Below are 24,523 nucleotides of genomic sequence, written 5' to 3'. Positions count from 1 at the left end.
CCTTTATGACCTCTGACCCTCAGTTTTTTGGTCTGAAAAGTGGGAGTAACAGTGCTCAATTTGTAGGGATTTTGTGAGACTTTGCTATACATACAGTATCTGGGACAATTCTGCAACTATTAAAACACCGATAAGGTACTTACTATGTTAAGTACTGGGCTGATGAACAAGGCAGGATTCCTACCCTCAAGAAACTCAAAAGCTAGTGAAGGGAGGTCGACATTAAATAAATAATATAATTTAATTTCTTAACTATTAAGAGGAACTATTAAGTGTTAATTTTGCATGTCTCTGCTCTTTGAATTTTTTTAACATTTCTGATGATTGATGAGGAAAGGTCATCAACGAGACCATTTATGTGCACACATTATCACACACACACATACACACACATGCATATACCCGATTTAATGCTTCATCTTTACTGAGACATAATTTACATACAATAAAATGCACCCATTTGGAATGTACAGTTTTAATTTTGACAGATGTATACACCTTTGCTTTCACTACAATGAAGATATAGACTGGTATTATCCAATAGAAATGTGAGTGAGATGTGTAGTTTTCTATTTTTTAGCAGCCATAGTAAAAAGGTTAAGAGAAATTAATTTTAATAACGTATTTTATTTAACCTACTACATTAAAAATCATCATTTTAACATGTAATCAGTAAAAAATACTATTATTGAGCTGTTTTACTGTTTTATACCATTTGAAATCCAGTGTGTATTTTACATTTATATCTCAATTCAAAAGCTAAATTTTTAGTAAAGAACTTGATTTATATTGAGATTCCATAAAATTTACAGTTAAAAAAGTAGATTTCCATATCTAGGTTTCTCTATACTTGCTTAAATGTTTTTGAATAACTGAATCGAGCATCAAATTTTAAATTTAAACTAATTTATTTAAATTAAATTTAAATTTTAGCTGTTCAGTTGCTTTGGCCACATTTCAGGTGCTCAGTAGCCACATGTGGCTAGTGGCCACCATATTGGACAATGCGTATATAAATTGCTTTTATCATTCCCCCCCACCCCTGCCAAATTCCCTGGATCCCTTTTGCAGTTAGTTCCCACCAGTCAGTCCACACCTGACCCCTGGCAAGCACTGGGCTTCGAAGCAGAAGCCAACACAGTGTCTACACTTCAGTTTATCTCTCAACCGTATTCTTCCATCATCCTCCTAGGTGTTCATTTCTTATAACCTTTAAACTCAGTTTTCAAAAGAGTCCTTCATGCATATTTGAAATCTCCAGCTTTCATTTCCAGGGCCTTTTTGGAGGTGTGGTATCTCTCCGCCATTACCTCACAGGCCTTTCTTGGAAGCTTTACCCTCCCGCCCAGGTGTTACTTTAGTTGTCAGTGACTTTTTTCATTCCTGTGTTAAGAGTGTCTGGATTTCACAGTGCTTGACAGAATCAATAAGGGGGAAAAAAAGCTATTGTTTTCTTCTCCCTCCGCCAAAGGACAGATGAAGACATTTTGGAAAAGAGGAAAAGATTGTTGAGGTGATATTTAAAAATAGAGCTCATGCTGTGAAAAAAGCAGTAGGTATCCAATCCTAGAGTATAGAACACCCCCCCCCCCCAAAAGGAATTTCTCATTTGGCCATAGCGTTTTGATAAAGAGAAAATATAAAATGAAAGTGGAAAGTGAAGACCCTCTGGGGCAGTGCAGGCCTGTATACTGAAAGGAGGAGAGAACCAGAGTTTCTGGTTCGGAGGGGCTTTGCCTAGCAGCAGACTTAAGATATGAACGTGAACCAAGTGGTATTTTTGTAGTAAGGGATAGGTGAAAGAAAAATAAAATTTAAGAAAGTCACAGTTTGTTGTGCAGCTTAACAGAGGGTCCAATTCACAGAAATTAACTTCTACTTCTTCTAGGGAAATGGCCATTTTAGAATTTTGCAGGAAATGAGGGCCGAGTCCCCTGGATTGAAACTGGTTTGCCATTTTCATGTTCCAGATGTCTCTCTTTGGTAAGATGGTTGCTACAAATAGAAGATTCCAATATATCAGGTTTAATTATAGCCTGTGCTCCAAATCATTTGCTTCTTGCTACCACAAAGCACTTTTTAACTGTATGTCCTTGTATCAAAAACGGTTCAGTGTTTTTTAAGAAACAACAAAGCCAGTGGGAGACAGAAGAATTACATTGTCAGTTTCCTTGAAAATGTTGACATGAAGCTTATTACTTCTGTTGTAAAACCCTGTTCCAGTTAGAAAGAGAAGAGACCACTGTGATCCCAAGGGATGTGTGCAAATGCAGCTTGGGGTTGTATAGCAGAAATACAGTGAACTCATCTTGGTTATTAACTATATAGGCAAAAAAAAAAAAAAAAAAAAGGGAGAATGGAAAGAGGAGGGTACATAGACATATCCATTTTAGGAACCACCAATTCCTCCCCCCCCCCACCTCAGGTTTTTTCAGTAAAATTTTCTTTAAAGAAGAGCGTCTCTGACAAAAGAAACAAATGAAATAGTGATGGTATTCCATCTGCAAAGTCTTACTTTGCAGGCCCATTCTGGGCTGTGAGCTTGTACCAAACCATATAGGTAGGCAGGCCAGCCTGGGGAATTTTTTTTTTTTTTTTTTTAACTTTGAAATTTTATTTCCTTGTGTTTTACCTTTTTCTGTATTGGTTTTGTTCATAATGAACATGTGAAGGTCAAAGTCTATTGCATTTTTATTCTCATGGTCCTTTACAGCAAGGGTCCCCAACCTCAGGCCACAGTACGGCCCTTGCTTGGCCTCTTAGGAACCAGGCCGCACAGCAGCGGGCGAATGGCAGACAAATGAGGGAAGCTTCATCAGTACTTGTAGCCGCTCCCCAGCACTAGCATCACCGCCTCAGCTCCACCTCAGATCATCAGGCATTATATTCTCATTGGGGCACCAGTCCCTGGTGCCAAAAAGGTTGGGGACCGCTGCTTTCCAGATTAGTAGTAGTTGTTGTTGTCATTATTGTTTTAAGAGCTAGGGCCATTCTTCTGACCTTCAGTCTCAGGATTCTACTGCAAAAGCAAAATAATAATGCAAATCTTTTAGAAGTCAGCTGTGCTTTCTAATGGGGTTATATGCAGTTCATGCTTCAGGCTGCACACACAGAACTTGCTAGTTTGTCCAACAGGCCTTCCCTTTCCCTGCTCACTGAATATTACCATTCTGCCTTAGATGGCTAACAGTAGTTTGCACCTGTTCTCTAGGAACCAGATAAATGCTTTCAAAAACACAAAATAATCCTTCCAACAGCCCTCCAGGCTGGCGTCACCTCTTCATACATTTATGAAAGTGCCGTGGCTGGGAAGGCAGATTAAACTGAAGCAAGATCACCTGGCAGGATATGGTGTGGGACCTGTGTGAGCCCTTCCATCAGATGTCATGGCCGTTCATCGTTCCATTGTCATTAAATTGCACATATTTAGAGTGTACAATCTGATGAGTTTGCAGTATTTTTTTTTATTATGCCATGCTTATTTTTAGGGGGCTTATTAGCTCTTCCTCTTTACTTTCTCAGTGGTTGCTTTAAGGTTTATAGTATGCATCTTTAACTCAACCCAGTCTATTTTCAGGTGTTATTATATACTTCTAGTGTAAAAACCTTACAACAGTAAACTTTCCTTTCTTCCTCTTGATCGTTGTTGTGTGGTTGTCATACATTTTATGTCTACATGTGCTATAAATCCCATTATATATTGTTCTTTTTAAGAGGTCGATTATCTTTTAAAGAGATTTTTTAAAGCGGGAAAGAAGTCTTTCATATTGGCCCAGATTTGCCAATGCCAATGCTCTTCATGCCTTTGTGTAAATCCAGATTTCCCTACGGTATCAGTTTCCTTCTTCCCAGGTGATTTCCTTGAACGTCTCTCGTTGTGATGGCCTATTGGTGATGACTTCTGTCAGTTTGTGTATGTCCGAAAATGCATTTGCTTTCATCTTTGAATGATATTTCACCAGGTACAGCGTCTAGGTTAATAAGGTTGGTTGGTTTGTTTGTTTCCTCCCTTTCAGTACTTTAAATAAGAGTGTTGTTCCACTGTCTTCAGGATGGCTTTGTTTGCAATGAGAAGTCTGCTGTTATTCTTATATATGTTCTGTTTGTAATATGTCCCTTTTTTCTGGATGTTTTTGGAATTTTCTCTTTATCATTGATTTTGAATAGTTTTATAATATGCCTTACTGTAGTTTTCTTAATGCCTCTTGTGATTGGGGCTCGTTGAGCTTTTTGGATCTTTGGGTTTATAGTTTTCATCGAATGTGGGAATTTTTCAATTAATTTATTTCCAGTAAATTTTTTGTGCCCATCTGGCTTTTAGAAACTCCAATTACATGTACAATAGGCTATTTGAATATATTTAACCACAGCTCACTGGGGATCTTTATTTTTTTTTCAGTCTTTTTTTCTTTCTGTGTTTTAGATGCTTTCTATTGTTATATATTCAAACTTACTATTCTTTTGCAGTCTGTAATCTGAAATTACTCTCATCCAGTGTATTTTCTGTCAGAAATTGTATTTTCTCTAGATGCTCAGTTTGGTTCTTTTATGTCTTCCTTATTTCTAGTTAACATGCTGAAGCTTTTCTCTACTTTCTTAAACATATCAAATACAGTTATAATAACTATTTTAATGTTCTTGTCTTATAATTCTGTCATCTGTGTTATTTTTACTGATTATTTTTCTCCTTTTTATGGTTAACGTTTTCCTTTCTCTTTGCCTATTATTTCTTACTAAAATTCAGATACTGTGAATTTTACCTCGTTGGATGCTGGATTTGTTTTTTTATCCTTATAAATATTCATGAACTTTGTTCTAGGATGTAGTTAAATTACTTTGAAATAATTTTGTTCCTTTCGAGGCTTACTTTTAAGCTCTGTTTGGTGGGATCAGATTAGCCTTGAGTCTGTGGTTAATTTTGCATCATTACTGAAGCAATGCCCTTCTGTGTACTCTGTCTGATAAACTGAATTCACAAGGTTTTTCCATTGCAACTGGTGGGAACAGAAACTGTTCCTGGCCCTCAGTGAGTTCCGTGGATTGTTTCCCAATTCTTTCAGGTGGTTCTTTTCTGTAGCCTTGGTTAGTTTAGTTTCCTCACATGTTCTAACCAGTGCTTACCTGAAGGGGACCCTCTGCAGATCTCTGTGCAGCTCGGGCCTGGTACTCTGCCCAGTGAACTCCAGCCACAATGGTCTCCCCAGACTCTCCAGTGTGTCTCCTCCCTGCTCTGAGGCCTAGAAACTCTCCAAGCAGTCAGTTGGGCTCACTGCCTGTGTCTCCCTCTCTAGGATCACTGTCTTATGCTACCTGATGTCAGGTGTCTGAAAACCATTGTTTTGTATATTTTGTCCTTTCATTTGTTTGGGCCATGGGGAGGGGGTATAAATTCAGTTCCTGTTACTCCCTGTGGGCCCAAAGTAGAAGTCCAACAGCATATTATATACTTTTAAAAATACTTTTTAAACTATGTTTTTTTACTATTTGCTGCCGATTAATATAATGCAGTTAACTTTTGTGTATTGATCTTTTATTAAGCCACTTTCCTGCGTAATGTATCAGTCGGGTTTTGTTGTTAAAACAACCCCAGATCTCAAGGACTTTCAATGATAGATGTCTGTTTTTCACTCCTGGTACATCTATCTATCACTGGCCATCTGAAGCTCTGTTCCACGTCTTTATTTTGAAATTCAACAAAGGAGCAGTATTTAATGGAATATAACTCTCATGGCAGAGAGAAATGATTGAATGATGCAATAAATCTTAAAACTTCTCCTCTGAAGACACATATACTACTTATGCTCACATTTTATTGGCCATAAAAAGTCACATGGTCAAGCCTGATATCTGTGGTGGGAGGAGAGCCGGGTGCGTAGGTTCACAAGGGCCGATTGTACACATCTCTTTCCAGCACTGCGGTTAGTGACATTACATTGGTAAATCAGCTGTGGTGGGAATATTTACACCATGTGAATTGCCAAACATGGTAAATCAGCACTTTTTTTTCCAGGAGAGAGCTAGTTATTAAACTTTTGGTAGCAAGCCACTGGGTATATGCCTTTTTAGGGAGTAGCAGTTCATAGTTGGGAACAAGATTATTTTCTATCACATTTTATTTTAATAATTTGTTAATTTTGTGTGTGTGCTTAAATCTTATCAGCTGTGACCTACCTAGTACAGTATTAAATAGATGTAGTGGTAAAGGATAAACTTGTCTTCCTCTGGTATTAAAAGAAATATGTTTTGCCCTTGAGTATAATGTTTGCTTTGAGTTTTTTGGAGATAGCATTTATCAGATGAAGGACATTTTTTCTTTTTCTGTTGTTATAGATTCATGTTATTGATCAATCAGTGGTATCAAATGCTTTTTCTGCATTTATCAAGATGATTTTTTAATGTTAATATAGTGAAATGGTATTAAATGAATTTTATGATGTTAAACTAACCTTGCATTTCTTGGATAAAGCTATCTTTTATGTTTTCTAGGTGTCTGCATTTTACTTAGGAATTTTATATTTATACTTTTGAATGAGATTGGCCTGTTATTGTACTCTCTTGTAAAGGTTTTCATATCAGCGGTTGTTTTTTGTTTGTTCGTTTTGTTTGTTTTAGCTTTATTAAATGAGTTAAATAATGTCCCCTTTTTTTCTGTAGGAGTTTAACTGAAATTAGAATTATTTCTTTCTTGAATATTTGTTAGTATTTGATAGTTATGCCTTCTGGACCTTGAATTTTATTTGAGAGAAGATTTTAAGAACTGATTCAGTTTTTGAATGGCTATAGATCCAAGTGGATTTTTTAATATTGTATTTTTTTTGAGCCAGTTGGGGAAATTTATATTTTCCTAGGAATTTGTCCTTCTCACCTGTTTTTGCAAGTTTTTAATGCCTTCTGTATCTGTAGTTTTGTCCCCTTCTGTTCATTCCCGTTATTATTTGTTCATGCCTTTTTTTTATTGAACACTCTTGCTAGAGATTTTTCATTTTTATTGGTCTCTTAAAGTACCAGATTTAGACATTGTTGATCCTCTTTATTAGGAGTTGGCAACTAAGGTCTATGGGCCAAATCTTGTTAAAGCCTGTTTTTCCATGGCTAGCAAGCTGATAACGTATATTTTTGTATATTGAAAGTGTTATATATGTGCAAAAAAAGAATGATGCCACAGAGACCATATGTGCCCCACGAAATCTAAAATATTTTGTCTAGCCCTTTACATAACGTTTGCCAACCCATACTCTCTAGAGTTCTCATTTATTGGTCACTGATTGTTGTTTATCTTACTTTACTGTTAGCTTAGCCATGCTGTATGTAGTTTCTCTGCATATCTAGCACATCTTAGTGCTAGAAACAAAAGTTTTAACCTCTGTTTTATGTATTTGTTTCCTGGCATAGACAGTCAAGCAGTGGTTGGTACCAGTAGTTAATGAAAAATGAATGAGAATAGAAATTGAAAATTGAAAAATTATGTCTAGCAACATAGAAGACCACCAATATTCTATTTTAGTGGTGAAATGTTTCTTAGCATCTCTCAGAGCCCAAGTGTTCTTTGGCACTATAATTTGAGAGCAGCTATGAACTTAGTCATATTGATCTCACTGTCTAATTCATAGAAATCCTGAATCCTAGAAAGTGATCTTATATTTTAGGAGCTAAAAAGAAGTAAACTTTATCCATGTACATTGTAAAGCAAACAAAAATGACCTTATCCAAGTTTCTTACCAGGATTAGCTTATGGTTTACAGTGTCTTTTAAAGGAATGCCTTTATTTATTATTATTATTTTTTAATCCCTTAGTCTTTAGGCCAGAGAGGGAGTGGACTTTACCCTTTTATTTGTCCTTCAAATAAGATTTTTCTGGGGTTCCATCCTTCTTTTCTACATGTTCTGTACCCTCTCAAGGTAGTCTTATTCATACCACTGATTAATTTACTACCCATAGATTTAATGATTCTTTCGAATTTTCCTATATTTTTTAATCTCATTCCTGGACTGCAGATCCATAAGTCTAAGTCGGACATCACCGCAATGTCTTACAGGCACCTTGAGTTCAGTCTGAACCCAGCCCTTCTTATTTCTGGTCTACTATTACTTTGCTTTCTTTTCTTTCTTTATTATTTTTTTAACTAATCTCTCTGTCTCTAATACTGTCTAAGCTTTGTGCTTTTTTGCTGCCCCCCTCTCTCTCTCTTTCTGTTTTGGGAGCACCATGCACTGCTTCCCTGAATGTCCCATGCTTACTCATGTCTTTGCGTGTGCTGTTGTTTCCTTTACATGAAATCCCCTCTCCCTTTTTGCCTTTCTGGGAAAGACATCCAGTGACACTTAGTTCAGGCATCATCTCCTTGTGAGGCACCCCTGACTCAGACACAGTCAGCCTTCCTTCCTGTATTCACATTCTACTGTGTATACACCTTCACTGGAGCACTTGGCTGTTCTCAGTACATCCATTGTCTGCATATCGGTCTCCCCTATGAACTGAGCTGCCCCCGAAGCATGAGCCGTGCCTGTCTTTACATCCTCAGCTTAATACCTGGCACCTGTTAGGTGCCTCATAAATATTTGATGAAAGAACAAATGAAAAAAATTACACTCAGAATGCATATTCACTGCAAAAGTGTTTTTATATAATAAAAAAGGAATAAGCAGGTGACAACAAGAACAGAACTTCTCTGTCCCCATTCTTCCTCCTCATCAGATGGTTCACTTTGGCAGAATAAAGAGCAGTAGATGATGACTCTCAGTCATATCCACAGCTACCCACTTTTATGGAGGCTTGCATTCACATTGGTCTTGGCATGATCAACAACTTGATGGACCCGGACAAGAGTAAGATAAACTGCTTGTCCTCCAGTAGAATAAATATTTCAAATAAAGTCAACCCAGGAAAGTCAGGCCAAACAGCTATTGATTGCTAAAAGCCTGAACTTAAGCCCAATGAATATTCCAAAGTTCACCTCCATGCAGCTTGCCTAAGTGGTGATCAATATGCAATTACTACCCAGCTTTAAATATGTCTTCCACTGCCTACTTGAAGAAGGGTTTTACTTTTAAAATCTTTTATTAAATTTGCTTAGGCGGGAAAAAAAGAGACTTGGCTAAACCAGAGTTCTTCGCCTTCAGTATTTTAAACCAGCAGTTCCCAACTTTTTTGGCACCAGGGACTGGTGCTCCTATGAGAATATAATACCAGATGATCTGAGGCAGAGCTGAGGCGGTGATGCTAGTGCTGGGGAGCGGCTGCAAATACAGATGAAGCCTCACTTGCTAGTCTGCCACTCACCTCTGGCTGTGCGGCGTGGCTCCTAATGGGCCACGGGTCAGTACTGGTTAGGGACCCCTGTTTTAAACAATTCCATGTTATCTGTGAAAGGGTTTAAATGTATGCTGAATGGTCAGCGAGGGTGTCCTGTTAACATGGCTGTCATTCATTTCAAGAGGCCTTTTTCTGAATGACTAAACAATGAGGATATTGTATCTCAAGTTTCCTAAATTTCTGCTCACATGATTATCTGCTCTAGTCATAACCTTTGTAAATTCAAGTTTATAAAGTAGGTTACTTAAGTCCAGTTGCCGTGAAAACAAGTATATTTTTTTTGTCTAGTTTCCTCTTAGAATTTCATCTTGATGCATAAAAACCCTTTCCTGCTGAATTTGGAGCCTTGTTTACCCTGCTCCTGATATTTAAGATTTCGTGTCTCACAAATGCACCTTTTTCATACCATAATCAGAACCCTCGGTCATTTTTCACTTGCACTATTGTCACTGCCCTCTGTGTCCCTTTATCACACTTCTGCCAGGTTAAGCTTTCCCAAATGTACCTGTCTGGTACCCTCCTCTCCTTTTCTTAACATTTCGTGGCTTCTCCACATCTGTGACATGGAGCCCAGATTCCCCGAGAGCACACGGAGGGCTTGCCATGACCTGAGCCATGACCACTGGCCATTCAAAATGATCTCTAGTTTCCCAAGTGGCATGCCCTCACAAGCCTCCTGTACCTTTGCACATGCTGTTTACCCACCGCCCCCGCCAGTGTCGTTGCTCTGCCTTCTCTGCCTGGCAGAGACTCATTCTTCAGACTCAGTTCAGATGTCACCATCACTGACTTCTCCCTAATAAAGTTAATTATCTCCACCTCTCACCTCCTTGGACTTAATTTCCACCGCCCCAGACTTTTGAAATTATTTGTATTTACCTGTCCTTCAATTGCTTAAAGATAGGGAGCTTATAATTCTGAGCAGCTAGTATAGTGCGTGCTGCACGAAGGCACATTTCCTTTCAAACTCGGTAGTTGGGTTGAATGTCATGTGTGAATATCTGTGGACTGTTTTGATTTATCCTACAGCAGAGGGAATAAGGGTAGGAATATTCCAATACATTCTTTATATTTGAGCATGGCACTGAGTGAGATAACCAGCTATCTCAGTTTACCCAGGATGTGGTACTTTCAGTGCTAAAAACAGAACACCCTCCGGTAAACCAGAATGGTCTAGCACCAAAAGGCACTGTTGGCAAGCTTTGCACCATTCTCCTTTCTTCTGCTCATCTTGGCTGGCTAGTCTGACCCAGGATAGCACGCTTTGTCATCATTAACATTTTAATAATACAGTGTTTTGGTAGTGTTTTCTCTACAAAAGACTATTTAAAAGGCTTTTATTTCTGATTCTTTCTCTTTGGCTTTCAGGTAAGAAATAGGATGAAGAAGGGCTTTGTGATCAGACTTGCCTCTCCTTGAAGGCCTGACCAATCACCTTGCTCCGTGTATTAATGCTCCCCTTTTTTTATCTTTAGTCCCTTTGTCACCATTGGGTTCTTGACACCCGTAAAATGTTAAAATTGTTCATATTCTTAAAAATAATAACTTAAAAAATTTTTGCCCTGGCTTCCTTTTCAAGTTGATGGACTCTTCTCTAGTCTTTATTAATGAGTAGCCCACACTCACCCCTCTAATTTTCTCACCTTCTTTCAAATATTTACATATATATCGTCTTTTCCCATACTCCCCCAAATGTATATGTAATCTCTTTCTCAAAGTAACTGACACATACCGTTTCAGAACAAACATGTCGAATTGTAGCTTCCTAACTCATAGAGCCAGGTGTTTCTCTGGAGGCCTTGTTGTATCCTACAAGGCTAGGTGGCTTGGCCTTTGATACAGCCCCTGTTTCTCTCTCATCTAAGCTAGACACAGATCCTTGATGTGTTTCAAACATGCCAGCCTTGGGGCTGTGTTTTGACTGTGATGGCTCATTTTCACCTTAGGGCCTTTGTCCTTGCTGTTCCTTTTCTGCCCCTAAAATGTATATGACCAGTCCATCTCAGATCACGAAACGAATGTGGCCCCTGAAGAGACCTTCCTCAGTTGCCTAACCTAAAGGATCCTCTTCAGTCATTCTTTCACATTGCTTTATTTCCATGACACTTAACACTATTAAGGATCTTTAGTTTTCATTTGTCTCCCGCAGTTACAGTTAAGCTCCAGGAGAACTGGGACTTCATCTGTCCTATTCACAAAAGAAGTATCAGGTAGATATTTGTAGATTGAATTGTACATGAGGGAAAAAATTGTATGCTGACTTATACTTTTCCCTGATTATTTCATATTAATGTCGTCTCCCTAAATAGATTTAAATTTAAATGGTTTTGAAAGCAGAAGCCACATCTTAGCTTTTGTTTTTCTCATGTGCCTGCCACAATACTGAATAAGTGCTCAGTAAACGTCAAATAACGGCTTGATTGGTTGGCTTATCAGTTGTTCTGATATGAAATGATTGACTTGCTTCTCTCTATCCCATAGAAGTGTTAAAAATATAAATATATTTATAAAGTCATAGAAAATGATACTTCTTTGAAAAATAGCTGTAAGAGCAGTAACCAATGACAAGACTATTCTGACCTTTGGATTCGAGGGTGAAAAAAAATGACCTTTCTTTTTTCTTGAAAATAGTTTATCTTTTCTATTTCTTCAACCTTTGATAATGAGGTAATGCTTCATATAGAACTGACTGTATTACCTTTTGTGCTTATCTTTTTGACCATAAGGTGTTCATTTTATTATTGCTTCTCCTAATTGTTAGCAGGTGTTTAATATTCCATACCATTTGTAATAATTTTCTCATTGGTGGACATTTAAAGTTTTTTCTTTATCTTTATTCCATTTTAAAGAGTACTATAATAAATACAGTCGTAAAATTATTATTATTAAAGACTCGAACATCCCCATGAAATGCCTCACGTGGAAACCTCTTCCGTTCGCAGAGAGAAGAAGATCTCCCGGAGCAGTGCCCTGAAGGTGCTGGACCACGCCATGATTGGACCCGAGGGCACAGACAACTGTCATAAGTTTGTCGACATTCTTGGTTTACGAACCATCTTTCCCCTCTTTATGAAGTCTCCCAGGAAGATCAAGAAAGTGGGAACCACTGAGAAGGAACATGAAGGTAGGAGTCCCTGGGAAAACCAGCCTAATTTAGGTACCTTAGGAGAAATGGGGGACATGAGAGCTACTTTGAAAAACTCTGATGTACATTTGAGGGGTAGACTCTTATGCTACCTTTTTCTTTCCTGTCTTTTTATTTTTCTGTGCACAGAAAAGCAACCCAGAGATCTCGGATCACTGATGGCCTTCGTTGCTCTGGTTCCCTGCTTGCTTGAATCCTAGTGGTTCTATTTCCTTCTGGCCTGTTAATCAGTCTGTGTGCGAGGGTTTTGTTTTCTTCACTATAATTTGCAGCAAGGTGTCTCTCTGATGGAAGACCCTTTTGAAAAGAGTAATGAGGTGGCAACACATGTCACTTCCAGAGTGGTGCTTTCATGTATTTCTGTATTAAAGTATGATTCAGCTAACATCAGGAATTGCCAAAATAAACTATTTACAGCCCAGATTCCCCTTTTTATGTTTCTCCTCCCTGATGGTGCATACTCCCAGCAAAATGCTGCCATGAATTGCGATGCTGTAACCAGAGTAGTTACTGCCAAGCCCATCTCTTCCTGCTATTGTCTAGTGGCCTGCTGTATCCCTCCCCCCAGTGAATAGCCGCAGTGCAATCTGGAAGGCCCGGGATTTACGAGCATTGACAGCTCCGCTGGAGGCTAACAGACACTTGTACCAGGGAATTTACATGGTTGGATGGTTATTTCAAAGTGTGAGGAGGGGCAAAGAGGTGGGTGAGGAGCTGGTGTCTATGAGAGAGGATGAGAATCTGAGCTGATTAGCTGGCTAATTGGGTCGTCTTGTCAAAAGTGAACATTTTTGTCCCATGGTTTGGGTGATGTTTTTTGTCAGTGGTTGATAGAATTGGCATAGGTATCTGCAAGATCGTCTGCATTCCTCACCTTCCTAGATAAAAGTTTCACTTCTCAAATTGACTTGGCTTAGCGTCTTCCAACTGGAGTGGCTAAAGGGAAGGCTTTATGACTTGTCTTCTGTGGTCATCTGCAGTAATATCTTCCTTGATCAGATTAACTCTTCAGAGACAACAGAAAGTCTGGGAAGGGGGGAACTGGCAGGAGAAAGGACTGTGAGCTAGAGATCCGAGAACAAATAGAGGATTCAAGTTGCCTCAAATTAGATATTGACCAATCACCATCTGTAAACATGTTCACCCAACTGCTCATCTCTTTTCTTTCCTCAATGGAAATTCAGCAAAATGAGGCTGTAGGAGAGGGAATAGGTGGTCTCGGAGATCTAAGAGATAAAAATTTGGAGACAGTCACCATTCCTTAAAAACCTGCCATAGTCCTATTACTGCTGTGTTATGGGCTGTCTTATTTAGGCCTCGCAACCTGTGAAGTAGATAGTGATACCTTTGGACTGCATTTTCCTTTCTGATCTATAAAATGAGGAAGCTAGTGAACTTAGAAGCCTTGATAGCTATACCTTAAGATCCTGAGGCACAGGCCCTGTTGTCAAGGCTTTGTCCTGTAATCCAGGAATTTCCTCATGGACTGTGCTGTGGCTGACCTGCCGGGTTCTAGAGAAAGACTGGATCCCACGTCCTGAGCATGCTTGAAGAAAGTGGAGGAAAACGGCCCTTAGCTGGCTCTTGCTCTATGTGCATAGTACTGAGAGGAGGAGAAGTGACAGATTCAGCGAACAGCTGTTTTCCTTCTGAAAAATGTGCCCGGTGGCATGCCGGTAACAGTACATTTGCTCTAGAGTACCCACATTAGGGTTTTGATAACATTATATTAGTGAGGGCAATGGCTTGGTAAGACAGCTCCTGGAAGGCATGTTTGGACTCTAATGGCTGGTGAGGATGAGCTCTGCATCCTGAGTGCACCAGCACCCAGAGAAAAGAAGTGAACCCCAGGGAGAAAATTATGCTTTGGGCCTCTTCTCACCCCTGCTAGCTGCTGCTGCTCCTGGCAAACTGGCCCTCATGCTAAGAAGGTAGGGCGAGAAAGAAGGCAGAGCAGGGCAGGGCACACTGTGCAAGATTTCTGTGACCTGTCTTCTGGGTTACTGTTTGTGTGCTGGCCTGCCTGTCGCGGGTGGACCAGCATTGTGTGCCAAGCTAGACCACAGGAGCCTCAGACCATGAGGAATATTTACAGACGTGCCCAGGTCATTCCTGCCCCCGGGCTTCTATCTGTAACAGTTTTCTTCGTCTGCCTGGCTACATTTTAGTTATCCTTCAGGTCCTTAGTTTCGATGTCACTTTCTCAGGGAGGCATATCATGAGCCCCTGGACTAGAATAGAGCCTTCTATTAAATGGACTTTTGGTCCGGGGACTTTGCTTTTATACCCTTTACTATTATGCAACCAATGGCCTTGTCACCTCTGGGTCCCAGGGCCCAGCCTGGTGCTTGGCATGTGGTGGATGCACAGTAAATGTTTATTGACTGCATGAATGAAGTTCCCCAAAAAACTGCTAATTGAGAAAAAACATGGTTCCGGGGCTCTCCTCAGAACCCTGCAAGGTTAACATCAATACAGTTGACTTCAGTTCAGATTGACGGTTGCCAGTCACACACCTGGGGTGCCTTTCATCCACATGATTTGGAAGCAGAATCCTCGCCTTTATAGATGCATCCTTAACAGCCATGTTGTAGATGAACTTCCTTTTGGTGAGGCCACCCTATGACAGGCTTCTTTCAGTAGTCCATTAACTCCTAACTAGGTATTATAGGCTGAGAATCAGCTTGCCAGTCCGAAAGCTCCAGAGGGCTTCCCGAAAGCTCCAGAGGGCTGCCCGTACTCTTCCCTTTCTTTCTTGTCAAACCTCTGGGGCTGGTCACATGTCAGAGTTAGCCTCCTTTAAGTTTCTCCTGGTCCAGTCTCAGCCCTTATCACATCTCAGGACCTTCCCCAGACTCCTGTGGTAGCAGTATAGCCTAGTGTGTTACAGATGGATCCACTGCTTATCAACCATGTGATCTTGGGCAAATTCCTAAATCCTCTGCTCCTCCCTCAGTTGTCCCATTTGTAAAATAGTGAGGCTAGATCTACCACATAGGGTGGTTGTGAGGGTCAGGTGAGATGACATATATGCTTAGCATATATCCCAGCACAGAGTAGGCACATTAAAGAAGTATAAGTTATTTCCACCAGACCTGTCTGCAGTTCTGCTCACCCTGGCCTTAGTCACGTTCATCCATTTTTCTAAGAGGTACTGGGAAGGCCAGACAAAGACACTGCTCAGGGGCAGAACTGGCAGAGTATGGGTTTTATTTATGCTAAATAGTGGGGTGGCATAAAAGCAGCTGTGTTCCCAAAGCCAACAAAAGGGGTTGAGAGAGGAGAACTTTTCAATTAAGGTGCATCTAGAGAGGAGAGACGCAAAAACTGCCCTTATAACCTAGAATTGCTGGTAATTTAGTTCCTCTTTTGTGAGTTGGGGTGGAGAAGGAAAAGAATTATTGTAATTGAAATCCGTTCAGGTTTGCATAATAAAACCTTCAGAAATAGATCAGGGGAGGCACTCAGCTTGGGGGATGGGTTGGAAAGAAGTAATTTGCCCTAGTGTGCAATGATTGGCTGCCTCCTCGGTTTTATAAAGAATAGCACAGTATATATTGTCTCCTTGGTATTAACGGCTTCTGAATAGGAGGGGAGAAGAAAAGGGCTGGGATCCAGAAATGGCATTTGACCTTTACTTCGTGTCTCTTTTTTTACATTCTTATTAAAATAGGTCCAATTTTTCTTGTATCGCTTCATTAGGTAGGTGAGTTATTGAGTTTGTAGCAGTTCTAGTTAATTGCACTGTTTTAACATGGTTCCCCTGGAGGCTATTATGAGCTTTAAGGGGGTGAGCTACCAAGCAGTGTGTAGGTGTGCGGTGTGCATGCTGGGCATAGGCACACATTTTACCTTACCAACAATGACAGCAGTTGATATCAGGTCAGTGCTTTAAAGAATACCTCTCTGCCATCTGCAAAGAAGTGTGACACTGGTGGGCTCCCATGTCAGGAAGCGTGTGGCAGATTGCCTCCTGTTTCTCGGACCCCTAACGGTGCAGAAGTGCCCACCTGAGCTCCTACCACCTACAGCGCTGGAAGAGGGAAATGGTACAATCTTTTCTGCATGCAGGAAAGAGGGGAGTTTAGCCAACACGGGCAAGAAGGAAACATTTTTAGTCTCCATGGTGGACTGTGGTAATGATATGGCATTGTGTGGGGTCCACTTTTATTGGGGGCTCCTGCTATGTGCAGAATTCAACAAAAGTCCTATTAGGTGACAGGTCCCAAGGAAAAAGGGAACAAAATAGAATGCCCGTCCTGGGGGAAGCTGCTCCTTCCCAGTGTCCCAATTCCAGATCCTCTTCCTCTGCCTGCCCCTCAAGTGTTCGTTTTTGCATGGACGGGCAGGGTCTGTCCCAGGTTTTTTTTTTTTTTTTTTTTTTTGCTCTTCTTAGGTGATCTCATCTACCTGCAGCTTTACTCTCTGTCTCTTTGTCATCGATTCCCAGATCTTCAACCTTGTCTCTCTCTCAAGCTCTACTCAGCACAGCTAATTAACCAGCAGACAAGCCCATCAGATACTCAGACTCAACTCTTTCAAAACCATACTCATTCCTTCATTGCCCAAGTTTCTCTATTTCCTTACCCTGGTAAATGTCACCACTCTCCACTCCACACCAAAGGCAAAAATCAGCACACCGTGCTTAATTCCAATATTCCTCACGTGTAATCAATCTTAAGTCCTGTGAATTTTACCTTATAAAAAGCTCTTGGATCAGGCCTGTCCATTGCCACTGACCGCCCTTATTGCCTCTCCTGAGCTATCACGGTAGCCTTAATAAGTCTCTCTGCTCTAGTCTTCCAATTTTCTTGTCTCCTCAAAGTCTGTCCCGCATGCCACCACCCAGATTAGAGAGGCACCCCCCAGCCCTCAATGAATTTACAGTTTAGGAAAAGGAGAAAAGAACATTTTACAGATAGTTACCAAGAAAAAAATATATTAGCAAGCACAATGATATACCAGACAAGAGTACTTAATTATTAAAGGGAAAAAGAGAGCAGGAATGCTTAAGGAAGACACTTCTGATAAAAGGGAGATGATGATACAGCGTAAAACAAAGGGCACTAGAATTTCAGCCTAGCAGTTCATTTGTTATTACCTATATTCAGCATGTAGAAGAGTGTCTTCTCACGACTGATCGTACTTGAGCCTTACAGCAACCACACAAGGCTGATATTATTTCTCATTCTGAAGATAGGGAGATTGTAACACTCAAGGAGATCATGGCTTCAAGTCATAAAATGGGTAAGCAGGTAAATTGAGACTTAGACCCTCAGCTTCTGATCACAGATCTCACACTTGTTTCACAAAGTCATGCCATTGGCATTTGCTCCTCTGGGCCCAAGCAAACTGGCTTGCACTTCTTTGGATCAAAAATTCTTGATCAGAAGGCCTTAGCTCGAATCTTGGTGCTTTGATCCAGGTCAGGTCATCAAGGCAGTGGGGACTCTTATTTATCCTTTCAAATTATACAAGTTATTAGGAGCAAAATGACTTGGTGAAATTGTTGTTAGGCATTTCTAATGCTTGTCACAGTGTTGGTGCATAGTAGATGCCCAGTAAGTATTAGTTGAATGAATAAATGCATTTATTTAATACCTACATACCATCTACAGTCAAGATGGAGACATGAGCCAATAGCTAAGAGCATCGTAGAATTCAAAGGACTCTTACCATGGTAATCACTTTACGATTCTCCCAGAAGGCACAGTGTCTGTCCCATAGCCATGTTCAATACATATTTGTTGATTCATCTATTAGAATAGGATTAATACCTACCTTTTTGGGTTATTGTGAGAATTATTACTGTGAGATGATTTATGCAAGTCTAACATAATATGGGGATTAGATAAATTTTAGTTTATTATTTTAATACTGAGCCCAGACATCATACTATACTAAATGTTATACTAGAGGTTGTGAAAATGCAGATGTCTAGGTATTCTAGGAAGGCTTAAGAGATGACATCTGAGTATTCCTTAAATAGTATTTCATTCTTATACTAGTAAGGAGAGTGGCAGAGTGGACAGACAGTGGGTGCTAAGGCATGTATAACAATTACTGTGGTATGGGTGATTAAGAACATGGGTTTTGGATGAAGACAAGACTTGGGTTGATGTCTCGGTCCTGTCATTTATTAGCTGTGTGACTTTGGGAAAGTTGCTTAACCTTTTCCTCAGTTGTAAAATTGGGATGATTTTGGAATCTCTCCCATAAGGGTATGCTATATGGGGATTAAATGAAATGATACAAATAAAGTGTTTATCAGCATGGTGCCTGCTTCATTAATATTAGTGACCGTGATGAGGATGGCTTTCCTATTCGTGTTCCTCTTCTTTCTATTCTGTTGGTGATTTTAGAAGTACTCAGCTGAAGAAACGTTTTCCTTCCCTGAAACTGCTGGTCATAGAGGTGGACTGTAAACATGCCAGTCCTTCGTGGAATGTAAGACAAAAAGCTTCCCCAGAGAGGACAGACCACAGAGGCCCCAGGTCCCCACTTCTCCATATCACCTGTAAACAGATAATTTAAAGATTTCCTCCACCCCTCTTTGTATTCCCCAAGCTTAAAAATCACAAAGGGTTGGTTAGAGTGGTTTGAACAATGAGCAAGTACAGAGAGAACAGTATTTAACTTTAAGAGCAGCATTCAGCCGTGTACTAACGCACTTTATGTTAAACAGGGATGGAAATGTCTTGCTGTTGCTTTTTGTTGCTATTTGAAAACTTATAATTGAGGAGTTTCTGGATCAGTTCCTTTTCTCTCCCTCCAGCTGCTTGTCTTATTCCTGACCTCGGATGACAAAATGTAGGGATGCTGACATAACAGTGTGCTTAGATTTGGGAGTTCCTCTCATCAGGCTTGAAGGATTGATTTTGAGCATTGCACATCTAGTTTCCTAACTGGTTCCAGTTGTCTTAAGAATTTACCCTCAGGCCTTTCTTTTTCAAGTAGAACAATACAGTTGTTTGTCAACGAGGAAGATGCTGAAACCTGTTACTCTCTTTTGCGAGGAGGAGGGCAAAACAGGCTAATGGCCACCTCATATTTACTGGGCATCTACTGATATACTCAGGGCTTTACAAGTGCACCTACTTTATGAATTAGGCATTTTAATCTTTTTTTTTTTTTAACAGATAAATCTCGGAGTTTGTTAATTACCAAATGCCTTCTAGCAAATGAATGATGGAAGCAGAATTTAAGCCTAGGTCTGCTTCTAAAGCTTCTTCCAACACCAGGGTGGCTGCATTCATCTTCTGGTTGGTATCCAGAGGCAGCACAGAGTCATGGAAGGAGGATTGCCTTCGTAGACAGACAGAGCTGGCTGCAGATCCCAGCTTTACCCCAAACTAGCCGATGACCTTGAGCTTGTTATCCTCTCTGGACCTTGAATTTCTCTTCAGTCAACAAGCCCGATAAAATCTTTCTTAAAGAGTCGTGTGAAGAAAAATGATCATGAGCATCCTACGTAGTCTCTGGCATGTGGACATTTAGTAAATAGTAATAAAATTACTGCATATCTGTGTCTTTTCAAAAATAGTCATCCCGACCTCTCCCAGTTTTTATGTTTACATATAAGATCAAATACCTTGTCTTTTGTGTGTGTGAAGCCCGCTCGTGGACTAGGACTCCATGTGCAATATGCTGGATTATAACAAGAGCTACCAGAGAGATAGGGCAGCCACTAGTTATCATGATGGCCTATTAACCTGGACCTGTAGTTAGAATCCTGGTTATGCTAGCCCTGTTAAAATTCATTACTTCTCAAATGAGGTACCAGACCCTTCTATTTCAGTTTGATGCTCTTGCAGAGAGTTTATGTCTATGGATAAGAGCCCTAAAGGTAGATAGGTCAATGAGTCTTCATTTCTTTTTTTATTAAGCAAATCACTAACCCCTCCTTTCTGCCAGGCTTGAAGGTGTAGATGGAAGGTGAGCAAGCTCACAGCCCAGCAAGGGAAAAATAGAAACTTGTGTTTATATGACAAGGTAAAAATGAAAAGCGAATGAGCTCACAGCCTAACTAGGGAGATGGACATAGAAACCTGCATTTATATTACAAGGTAAAAAGGTAAAAGAAAGTATGAAATACTGTGGGAGCACAGAGGAGGGGTTCCTAACCTAGCCTGGGCGGTGAGAGAGCAGGTGGCGATTACAAACAGCTCCGCCTTAGACACGTGGCTCTAAGCCAAACCTTAGACATAAGTTAGCCAGGGGTAGGAATGTCAAGTGAAGAAAATAGCATGCGGAAAACAAAAGTTGGGAGGGACAGACTGCAGTGAGCCTTAAGCCTAGCTCCCATCAGAATCATCTGGGATCTTGTCTAAAATGTAGTTGTGTCAGAGTTTCTCGTTCCACCAGTCTGCATAATGCTGGTGGATCCGTATTTTATTAAGCTTCCTTTGAGACCCTGCAGAGCCGTCGTGAGAACTGACCGCGTTAACATACGTACGACGCGTAGGACAGTACCTGGAACATAGCAAGCATTCATTAATGCTCGCAGCTATTGCTGGTCTTACAGTTATTATTTTACTCAAAAAAGGACCCCCTCCCCCCCAATTTTTACAGGTCATAGGTATAGTACTGATTTTAGTTATTTTGACTGTTTTGGCTAATCTAGAACAAATTGAATTTTGATATTGAGGAACTGGGGTGGAGAGGATGAAGGTGAAATATTCATCGCTTCTTTTTTTCTTCTTTGTTTTTCATTTTGCCAGGTAGAAACTTGGTTCTTTAGTGACAGCATTAGCTGAATTCTTATTTTGGATATAGAATTTTCTGCTGGTACATTTATTATTTTGTCAATATGACCGTTAGTTTTCATTTATAATCTTGATTAAACTGTATAGAACTAGTTTAGTATGCAATGTGTCTTCTTTATAGAATCAAAACAAATACCAGGAACGTAGGAGCAACGGTAGAGAAATAGCCAAATCTTTTTAGGTCATTTCTCCAGCATTTTTAGGTGGTGCCAAAATGAGAAAATAAAACGTAGAGGTTAGGCAGTAATTAACTGTCATGGTATGTTAAAATTCAACATATAATCTTTACTGGGACATGCTTCCTAATGTTCCCACTTGGGGGCTTTTTTTTTTTTTTTAACACTCTGGTAGGCTTTTACATTCATTACCTCATTTCATCTAATCCCTGCAATAACCCCATAAGCCATGTGTCACTGCCCACATTTTACATGTGAGAACACGGGCATCGAGAAGTTGTCATTTTCTGAAGATCACACAGCTAGTACACGGTCTTACTAGGATGTAAGCCCAGGAGTTTTCTACAGATTCTCTCTTTCCTCTCCCTCTTTCTTCTCTCCTCTTCATAAATCAGTGTTGTTCCCTATAGTGGGCCTGCTTTCAGCTGCTTGGTATCTTTTCCTGTTCAATTTCTTTAAGTTGCCGTAAGCGGCCCTTGCCCCAGTACTGCATAACTAACCTCCAGCTCCCCATGTGAACATTTCGCCCTGCCACACTTTGTTCGCTTCTGCTTGGCTTCCACCTCTAGGGTGTATTCGCCCACCGAGAGCCCATTCTCTCCTCTCGGCCTCTCATACCTGAAGCTCAGCACTGCCTCAGCCTTCAGTGTCTGTCCCATCTGGTCACCTCGTGGTCGCCTGCCTTCAGTTAAACTCTTCACTCAGTACTCCAACCTGTTCTCTCCCCGGCTTTGGTCTCCTCTTGAGAATGAGACATAAATCTATAGTTTTCGACCTTAACTGATCAGTATCACTTGAAGAGCTTTGACAAAATACACATGACTGGACCCCACCTCCAGAAATTCTGAGGACATGGACCCGGAGCATCTGTATTTTTAGAAGGCTCCCCTTGCTCAGCTGGTGTTGAGAACCACTGGCCAAAATGCTCAGAACAAAAGCCTTGGTAAGCATCCTTATTACGTTCTCTCTGTGCCAAGGGAAGATCTTGACATGGATGGTGGGTCTTTCGGGGAGGCTTTTTTTAAAAAAAAGCTTTATTGCTTTTTTAAAATATGAATAAAATAATGCAGAAAATTAAATACGTTTAAAATGATGGAGGGAAAGGGAAAAAATCACACCCAATCTCACCTCCCAGGGTTAATTACTGAAAACATAGATACCATCCATTCAAACATCTACATTAGGGGTGGGAGTTGCATATGTGTGCATATACTTTTGTGGAATATGTTCTTTTGTATCCTATTGTTTTTACTCTGTTTTGGATATATTTGTTGGGAGTGAGTCTTTTTAATACATTTAGGAAGCTATGCTGCTTCTATAAGGCAGGATAGAGTTCAAATTAAATGATTAGGTCGTGGAGGTGATAGCATTTGGAAAGGTGCACTGTGCTTGGATAGTGCTATTGGCTCCTCCAAGTTTTGCGAATATGCTGGGACCTCAGGATGGTAAGGAAGTGAGGTACAGACTGAAGGCTGACATGCCTAAGTTCATTTGGTTATAGTATAAGAGGAAGTGAAGATGCCTTTCAATGCTATTTTAAAAAATGTCTGAGTATTCGAATGTTGGCATCTCACAGTAGATGTAATGTGGAAGGGGATAAACTGAAAATAAACTCGTATATATTTCACTGCTCATAAAGAATACAATTACATGTGTGAGATGTTTGTTAGTGTCCACTTTCCTGGACTCTTGTGATAGTGGATGTGATTTTTATACGCAGCAGCCTGCAGGTTGCTGAGGAAACATTCTGCGTATTTAATCATGTTGCAGTCATAGCTGTCGTACTTGTTTGGTTTTTTTATGGTAAGAACATGTTTTGGCTTGCTTTTGTAGTCAGATTGATTTCGCTTGTGAGTGTCCAGGCGCTGATGAGCTGTAATTGGCATAAGAAGGAGGTTAGAAAGACGTTGAATGTTCTTTTCTGGTAGCCAAAGAACGGATTCCCAAACAGAAATTATTTTCAGGTATCAGATTCAAGAGAAGCAGCTCTTTTCTCTTTTAAATGCGGGACTATTTAAGGGTATGTGCTTTGGGCAGGGGCGGTCACCGCTGTGAATGGGGTTGCAGGACCTTGCTGTGAGCTGTTGTGGGGGTGGTTTTCTGTATTCAAGCACCTTTGTGAGAGTAATAACTTTAAATTCCTTAAGTAGCCTAGTAGAAAGGAGACCTGGCTGGTGTTAGAAGGTTTGGATTTGTGTTACTGTCATAACTTAAGCTCAGGCTCTGTGACTGAACAAGTCATTTGCTCTTTCTGAACCTCTTTCCCCACCTTTGAGATAGAGACAATATTTCACAGAGTGTGAGAATTGAATAAGATAATGTATGGGGAAAGTGCTTTGTGTACTGTAAAATTATGCACATGTATAATATGGTGGTGGTATGTATTACATTTAGTGTTTTTCCCCTGTCTCTTACACATTCCTTTTTCTTTCTTTCTTTCTTTCTTTTTTTTTTTTTTTATAACACTTTTCCTTGTCTTTGGCTCCAAAGTCAAAAGAAAATGTTAATATATTCCCTATTTGCTTCAGGGTTACCATAAAATAAATTAAACCTATCATTTTGATAATCACTAAAAAATATGCCTACAGCTTTCTTAAATGTATTGATTACTAATAGATCATGTCTCCATTAAATATGCCTGCTAGCTGGCAAACTTGTGCAACAGCAGTGTTTGTTAGCCTCATTAACAGGCTAATTTTCCTGATGATGTGTTAGCCAGTCAAGGTTACTGTTGATGATGACGGTGGCGATAGTGTCTCACATTTATTAAGTATTTGCTGTGTTCCAGTATATACATGATGTCATTATCCCTAACATCAGCTCTATGTGGAGTATCATTGCCTGTTTTATTACTGAGGAAACAGCCCCAAAGCAGTTAAGTACTTTCTCAAATTGTGCACACAGTTTAAATTAACGTCTGCCAGAACTGAAAGTCCATTTTCTTGATACAGTGCTTCAGTCTTTTAAGGAGACATCTGAAAACCAAAAAGTTACATGACTTTTGAATCACCAGAGCGACAATCCAGTAATGTTAGTTGTTTCTAGAAATAAAATAGGAAATTTCATAATACTGGCATGACAGGGCAGGAAAGCTCCATTACCAAGTTTTTTGTTGTTGGTAATG

At 40.1% G+C, this 24,523-nt stretch overlaps 1 protein-coding gene across 3 annotated transcripts in view; it reads left to right on the top strand.

Annotated features, from left to right (window-relative positions):
- Positions 1 to 24,523, top strand: part of CTNNBL1 (catenin beta like 1) — a 139,250-nt gene that overhangs the window by 71,320 nt on the left and 43,407 nt on the right. For all 3 annotated transcript variants that reach the window (XM_016148290.2, XM_016148289.2, XM_036229426.1), the window contains one exon: positions 12,256 to 12,437. In XM_016148290.2, the coding sequence (XP_016003776.2) occupies positions 12,256 to 12,437 (182 nt within the window). The remainder of the gene's footprint in view (positions 1 to 12,255; positions 12,438 to 24,523) is intronic.

The sequence above is a fragment of the Rousettus aegyptiacus genome, unplaced genomic scaffold (genome assembly GCF_014176215.1).
Source record: "Rousettus aegyptiacus isolate mRouAeg1 unplaced genomic scaffold, mRouAeg1.p scaffold_m13_p_12, whole genome shotgun sequence".
Taxonomy (NCBI): Eukaryota; Metazoa; Chordata; class Mammalia; order Chiroptera; family Pteropodidae; genus Rousettus; species Rousettus aegyptiacus.
This window is presented reverse-complemented; position numbering and strand designations above follow the sequence as displayed.